This window comes from Lontra canadensis, unplaced genomic scaffold (assembly GCF_010015895.1).
Source record: "Lontra canadensis isolate GAN:19392208 unplaced genomic scaffold, GSC_riverotter_1.0 scaffold66, whole genome shotgun sequence".
NCBI classification, from domain to species: Eukaryota; Metazoa; Chordata; class Mammalia; order Carnivora; family Mustelidae; genus Lontra; species Lontra canadensis.
The window spans coordinates 5,577,975-5,585,204 of record NW_022631060.1 but is presented as its reverse complement, the minus strand read 5'-3'; the positions used below and the strand labels follow the sequence as shown (position 1 = coordinate 5,585,204).

The 7,230-nt window shown below is 53.2% G+C and overlaps 2 protein-coding genes across 3 annotated transcripts; one reads left to right on the top strand and one right to left on the bottom strand.

Moving 5' to 3' along the window:
* Positions 1 to 1,686: 1,686 nt before the first annotated feature.
* Positions 1,687 to 3,294, bottom strand: BANF1 (BAF nuclear assembly factor 1). Its single transcript, XM_032879516.1, has 3 exons — positions 3,174 to 3,294; positions 2,441 to 2,578; positions 1,687 to 2,192 (listed from the first exon to the last, which is right to left on the bottom strand). Exons 2-3 carry the CDS (start codon positions 2,561 to 2,563, stop codon positions 2,046 to 2,048), a joined length of 270 nt encoding a protein of 89 aa, XP_032735407.1. The 5' UTR covers positions 2,564 to 2,578; positions 3,174 to 3,294; the 3' UTR covers positions 1,687 to 2,045.
* A 9-nt stretch (positions 3,295 to 3,303) lies between these two features.
* On the top strand, positions 3,304 to 6,589 carry EIF1AD (eukaryotic translation initiation factor 1A domain containing). Of its 2 annotated transcripts, XM_032879515.1 has the most exons (7): positions 3,304 to 3,852; positions 4,765 to 4,829; positions 4,923 to 5,100; positions 5,247 to 5,355; positions 5,456 to 5,564; positions 5,736 to 5,783; positions 6,277 to 6,589. In XM_032879515.1, exons 3-7 carry the CDS (start codon positions 5,014 to 5,016, stop codon positions 6,416 to 6,418), a joined length of 495 nt encoding a protein of 164 aa, XP_032735406.1. In that variant the 5' UTR covers positions 3,304 to 3,852; positions 4,765 to 4,829; positions 4,923 to 5,013; the 3' UTR covers positions 6,419 to 6,589. The 2 variants fall into 2 exon arrangements, with proteins under 2 accessions (XP_032735406.1, XP_032735405.1); XM_032879514.1 differs by lacking the exon at positions 4,765 to 4,829.
* Positions 6,590 to 7,230: the final 641 nt, after the last annotated feature.

Here is a 7,230-nt window from a genome sequence, read left to right as displayed (position 1 = left end):
CACACTTCTACTCCTGATTTTTGCAATAAGCATTTCCTTGCTTTTTCTAGCTTTACCGCCGACAGAGATGACTGAGTAAGGATCTACTTGTTAACTTCAGATGAATGGACTCATACTACTGAACGTTTTGTTTGCTTGGCATTGAAATTCACCTGCCACTTGTTCATTTCCGATGGTATGGACAGCCATTGCGGGTTGTTCTGAACAAAGCCACTGTGAACACGCATTCAGGGGCAGGTCTGCAGGTGTCCCTGGAAACAGTCCCAGGAGTGGAACTGCTGGGTCACAGGACGGGTCTTATCTTCAGCTTCACTGGAAAACGCCAACTGTTTTCCCAAGGCTTCAGGCCAATCTACACTCCCACCAGCTGGGCGTCGGACACGGCTGCTCCGTTCCCTCATCAGCACTCAGGACTGTTTGACCTGAGCATTTCTGCCAGCGGATGATGGCATCTCACTTACATTTCCGATTACTGCTGTGACTGACCACCTTTTCCCGAGCTCATGCCCCCATCTAGGTGTTCCTCTCATGGCTGCCATACAGGTGTTTTGCTCTTTTTTCTATTGTGTTGTCTGCCTTGTCTTCATCACAGTCACCCCTGGATGCAGTCCCCTGTTGCTTGTGTTTACTGCAAATCCCTCTCCCACCCTGGGGCCAGCACCGCCACCCTCTTTGTGGTTATCTTCAGACAAATAAAAGGTCTATTAACGGAGCTGAATTTATCAACTTTTCCTTAATTTTTCCCTACCCTGAGCACGAGAACCTTCTCATGGTTTCCCAAGTTTTGCATTTAATATCTGTTGTTCTCTCCTCACCAGACTGTGAGCCCTCTGAGAACTCTGGAAGCCAGTAGTTCCTGGACAATGCTCCGCAGAAGGAAGGAAATCCAGGCAGGGCTGGTTGTACACAACCAGCATTTCATCTGATCCTTACAACCTCATTTTCCAAGTGGGGAAACAGAGGCTCAGAGAGGCCAAGTGACAGGACCAGGGAACAAAGGGCCCTCAGGTACATGGGTTTTAGAGTTACACTCTGAGAACCAAACTGGCTCCTTCCTAGCAGTAAATCCACAAATTACTCAGTCTTTCTGAGCCTCTGAATTCCTCACCTATAAAAGAGAAAACAATTATTACTGTGGGAGAAAAGAAATGTTTACAAAGATCTTAGCCATGGGCCTCGTTCATACTGAGTGTTCAACAAAGACCAAGACAAAAATGTACCCAAAGTCTAACTCATTCAAACCCCCACAGCTGTGATGTCCATGTTCTTTCTGCCTCCTTAAGAGAGCCAAGCAGATGACCAGAGCCCTGCCCACTCCTCCCAGAGGCCAGGAGAGCCCATGACGATTGTCAGGTGAACTCTAACCCACATTTGATCCACCCTGTTCCTGGAATCCGACTCCCACTGACTTTTCCACCAGGTGCTGCCTAGCCCAGCTGTTGACTCAGCTGACATCTGGAACATCACAGCCCACCCAGATCCCAGCAGGGGACAACCCACGCTCTCTGCCAGATTACTAAGGGATACTCCAAGGCACCTGCCTGAGGCCCACGTGACTAGGGTGGCTGCCCTCCAGAGCGGGAAGGAAGCTGCCAGTTTCGATCTGTGCTGATAAGGTGTGTGGCAGACCGGGTCAGTCCCTGGGGAAAGTCCCAGCCCACCTGCTTTTCAACACTTAAAGCCCAGTCATGAAGGCCACTGACTTTATTGATTTAAAAAACTTTACAAGGACAGTGACTATTCCGCCAAAAAAGGAGCCAAATAGCATAAAACAGACCGGTGGGGGTGAGGGAAGGGCCAGGAATCCACTCAGAAAAGCCGGTAATTGTTGACATGAAACTAGCAGGGGAAGGAGAAGGGAGATGCATGCAAAAAAGTTGAAATGGTGGGGGAGAGAACTCCCAAAAGACCTTGAAGTACATCAAAAGTGAGTACGACAACAGCAATCTCTTCATTTGTAGAGGACAAGGGAGGAGTCCCCACGCAGCTGCAAACTCTGGAGACTCGATGCTGGGGCTAGGGGCTGGGGGCTCCCCAAGAGAGCCTCACAAAAAGGCGTCGCACCACTCTCGAAGGCACCCAAAGCAATCCCGGGACTGCTTGGCATTGGCACCACATGTGTCCTTCAGCCATTCCCGGAAGAGATCTTCATCTTTCTTTAGCACCAGAAACTGGCCAAGGACCACATAGGCCTGCAAAACAGGCAAAGTAAAGGGCAAGCTGCTGAGTGCTCTGTGGGACCAAGAAAGAATGAGAAGGCCACTTTGTGGCATTCAAAGCACATGAGCCTAGAAGTAGGGGAGGCGGTGGCTGTCTCTTCGGATCACACATCAATGGCCACCCCCAACAGCTACTCTCGCTTTCCTCACCCCCAAAGCACCAGGAAATACTGTAGTCCGCCACCCCCAGCCCTTCCCAGGTGCATGCAGCCAGCCCACACCTTGTCAAAGCCCCTTTCCTCCAGCTTCTTGCCCAAGACTTCACCAATCCCGGCCAGGCTCCCCACTGGCTTTTCCCCCATGGGCTCTGCCACGAAGTCTCGGTGCTTTTGGGAGGTTGTCATCTTGATCAGCTGAACCTGGGAATCCCAAGAAAAGGTAGTTAGGGCTGAAAACCGGGAACTCCCAAGGGACCAGGGCAATGTTTTGTTATGAGAAAGCGGACCCAGCCATTATGGCTGCTAACTCAATTCTCATCAGTTCACGGATGTGAGAACTCAAGTCCACGAAGAGCCTTTCCCCCCGCTACGCAAAAGAATGGTTCTGGGTCCTCCCTGAAACTGTCAGTCTCTCTGTGACCTTGGCTGGCTAAGAAGGCACTGAGCCCTCCTAGAGCGGCTCCCCGGCCTGAAAAGCAAACGATGGGTCTCTCGGCCGCGCTCTCCCGCACGCACCGCTCAGAAAGCGCGGGCCGGGGAGAGCGTAAACCTGCTCCTTCAGCCCCTCGGGGTCATCGCTCCGGCTCCCGCCCAGCCCCGCCCGCCGGCCCCGCCCACCTCCCCGCCCTCTCCACGCGCCGCCGCGCGGCGCCCCGCCCTCTCCCCGCACGGCGGCCCGGGCCCTCTCCGAAGGCGCATCTTCTGGCCCGCTACGGCGCCGAGGTCCCTCACCTCCCCTCCTCCCCGCGCCCCCTCCCGCCTCCAGCTCGGGGCCTGCTCCGCGGGAAGCGCTCACCAGCAGCTCCGGCTTCTGTAACGGCTCCTCCCGCCACCCGGCTGCTCCCAGCGATACCTCAACCCACTAGAACTTTCTTCCACTTCCGCTTCCGGGTCGCCTCATGAGCCGCCTTGGAAAAAAAATTCCGAGTTGGGCACTTCTAGCCGCAAAGAGCCATAGAGATGAGGCGCCCCCGACCTCAACGGCGCCCTCAGTGAGCACCGCTTTCGGGTCGTCTCTCGGGAAGCCCGGCTGCCTTCTATGGTCTCGCTTCTCGGGCAGCATATCCGGTCTCAAGGAGCTGAGGCCTTCGAGAAAACTCCATTGCCCGCCGGGCGGCATCGGGAACTCAAGAACTTAGCCTTGGCCGACCGGGCGGGGGGAAGAGTTTGAGGGACGGACAAGGCAGGGGAGGGTGGCCGATAGGCTTCCGGTATAGTACCGGAAGTACGGTGCTCGGAAGGGTCCGACTCAGAAGGGCTCTTGTAGTCATCATCGTCGCCGGGCTTGGAGGAGTCAGGTAGGAGTCGGAGGCGCGGGGGAATTGAGTCTGCGTCCACGCCAGTGTCGTGACCGCCGGCCCTTTTCTGTGCCCTCGTTGAATCAGCTGCCAAGTGAGTCGTGGGCGAGCTTCTCTGTGTCCAGCCTGGAGAACGAGGTCGTTCGGGCGGTGCCCGTGGGAGACGAGGGCGAGAGAGTAAGTGTGGGTCTCTCTCTCTCTTTCTTTTAAGCAGTCCTTTTTAAGATTACTTACTTGACAGAAACACAGTGAGAGCGGGAACACAAGCTAGGGGAGAGGGAGAAGCAGGCTCCCCGCTGAGCAGGGAGCCCGACGCTGGGCTTGATCCCAGGACCCTGGAATCATGACCTGAGCTGAAGGCAGCCGCTTAACCACTGAGCCACCCAGGCGCCCCCGTGGGTCTCTCTCTGAGCGTCTCTCCTTCAGCGTAGGGAGGAGGGCAGGGACGGCAGCTAGAGCTGACGCTAAGGAGTTTGCTTTGGGAAACTATCTGCCTGGGTGGTACCAGTCCTTGTCTCCTCAGTACCCGCGTCAGAAATCTAGCCGGCGCCGCAGACCAAGCCGGCTTACCAGACCTTTTGTTAACTCGTTTTAACTCGTTCTTGGCAGGGACCATCGCTCTGAGTCTTCTAAGTGGCTTCTGGCTGTAGTGTTTTAAAAAAACAAAACAAAACAAAAAAACAGCATCTGTGCTGTGTGGCTGTGAAACATGTACGATGTACAAATGTGTGAGGAAGATACTGTTTATCGCACATTCCTTCCCCATCGGTTGCCAGAATGACTTTTGTAGAACATGTATTTAGTTTCTGTGATTATGTCAATACTTACAACATGAGGGGTTTTTTTTCTTAAGATTTTATTTATTTATTTGAGAGCGAGAGCACAAGCAGGGGGAGGGACAGAGGGAGAAGGAGAAGCAGACTCCCCACTGAGCAGGGAGGCTGATGTGGGGCTCCATCCCAGGACCCTGGGGAGCGGAATGCACAGGCTTAACCAGCTGAGCCACCCAGGCACCTCTAACAGGAGTTGTTTTTATGTGCCATACGCTGTACTAAGTGCTTAGTTTGCATTATTTTATTCTACGAACAGTGATGGGAGTTAGCTGTTATTTTTCTCTGAAGCTAGAGAAGTTGAACAGCTAGGAAATAGCCAAGGTAGGATTTGAATCCTAGTAATTGGGTTTTCGAGCTCACATTCTTAACCAGGACACAGTCACTTCTCAGTAAAAGGTCTCTCTCCATCTTCAGAACAGTCCTGGGTTTGAACTTGCCATCCACGAAACTCAGGAGGAGGAGCTGACAGTCTCTGCGTCCCTCAACCCCTGCAACAGGACCCAGCATGTCTCAGGCCACCAAGAGGAAGCATGTGGTGAAAGAGGTGCTGGGGGAGCACATGGTGCCCTCTGACCAGCAGCAGATCGTGAGGGTGAGTGGCATGGGGCACAAGCTGCCCTGCCTCCCCCTCCTTTTAGTCCCCTTGGGCCCCTAGGACGGGGGTAGGGTGCAGCGCAGCTCACTGGATATTTGAGCTAAGTGATGAGGCTCATTAGTTCTGGGTCTCTCTTGGAGCAGGTGCTCAGGACCCCCGGGAACAATCTGCATGAGGTGGAGACGGCCCAGGGGCAGCGCTTCCTGGTGAGCATGCCCTCCAAATACCGGAAGAACATCTGGATCAAGAGAGGTGAGAGAGGTGGCGCGTAGGAGACAGCTGCTTCCTGTCAGCTTGGCCTTCCCCACTACAACCGGGATCTGCTGTGTTTTTTCTTCTTTCTTACCTGCAGGGGACTTCCTCATTGTTGACCCTATTGAAGAGGGAGAAAAAGTGAAGGCTGAGATCTCCTTTGTGCTCTGCAAAGACCACGTGCGCTCTCTGCAGAAGGAAGGGCTCTGGTAGGGTAGTTCCTCTGGTCATTGGCGGTCTCATTTCTGGGGAGACTGATTTCTTAGCTGTGAAATTGGAGGAGGGAAGGTCATGGCATCCTAGGCAGGGACAGCTTGAAACAGGTTTTGTGCTGGTCGAGTTTTGTCTCCTTTCTGACCCCGGCTCTTCTCTTGGCGCAGGCCTGAGGCCTTCTCAGAAGTGGCTGAGAAACACAACAACAGGAACAGGTGAGAAGGCTTAGGACAAAAAAATGGGGGTTCAGGCCTTGGTGCCTTGAGGAGGAAATAGAAACATTCTTCCTATGTAGAGGCCCTGGTAGATGCTCCTAAGTATGTGGTTGGGAGGACAGACGGCTTGGATGTCCCATGTCCCGGGGTGAGATCATGGTGTTGCCTCTTGTCAATGAATGATTTTAAGTAGGTCACTTGATCTCTTAAGCCTGGATTTCCGCGTCTGTTAAGTGGGAGCTTTGCGAGGATTAAAGGAGTTAATGCTTGTAAAATTGCTTAGTATAATATTTGGTATGTGGTACGAGCGCCCTGAGTGTTAGCTCATGGTTGTAGAATCCTTACTATTAAAGCCAGTTGTTTTCGCAGACTTCTGAGGTGAGGTGGAAGGTGGTCTTTAGTCAGTCTTTCTTGACCATGTGGGGCTCCTTGATTGCAGATCTAGTTTTCCTAGAAGGCGTTGGGTTAATCCTGTCCCTTTTCCCCCGTGCAGACAGACTCAGCCAGAACTCCCAGCAGAGCCACAGTCCTCAGGAGAAGAGTCCAGCTCTGAAGACGATTCCGACCTCTTCGTTAACACCAACCGCAGACAGTATCACGAGAGCGAGGAGGAGAGCGAAGAGGAGGCGGCCTGAGTCCCTGGATCCACTTCTCTTGCTCAGAGACTAGTTCTCGGCTCCGCTGAGCTTGGACATTCCCAGGGTGCTCTGCAGATCTTCCCCCCGGGATGGGGGACAAGGCAGGACCCCTTTCTGAACTGACCTTTTGCTCAAGGAGAATTAAACCCCCTGTGGGTGATGACTTGTGCCGGTGTCTGAGTGGCTCTCTAGAGGGAAGAGGGACTCGTGGTAAAGTGAAAAACTGCTCCTTGGTGGGTCCCTCAGGTGCAGGTCCTAAACGAGCAGGAAATGGGAATGGCTGGAACCTTTCCTAGATTCTCTCTCTCATTGGGCCATCAGTAAGCACCAGGCCCTGTGCTGGGCCTTCTTGGATGTATTTAGTAGTAACTCGGAACAATCCATGTGTATTACTTGCTGGTGATTAATACCGACTCAGGCATTCAGGAACACAGCTCTAGGACCTAATGCCCCTGCCTCTAAGAGACACTCAGGACAAATTTCATAGCACCTGGTAAGCTGTTTTTCCTGGCTTTCTGTTCACTGTCTGTGGGTGCACCGCCTCCATACTGCTGTGTACATCCTCTGCTTGGTGGCCTCTTTGAGGCTCCTCTGACTGTTACTCCGCAGCTGTCCTGCAAACCACCTCATCCCACTTTTGAAGCTTTTACCACTGGTTATATACACTCTCTTCGTTGTTGGCGTTGATCTTCTAATCACTGTTCACACCCTGAGCAGTTTATCTCCTGGCTTCGAGTCTTCCAGCCCTGCTTCTGCTGGCATTTTCTCCATCCCATGGATGGGCCTGCTCAACACCATGGCCCCCTAGT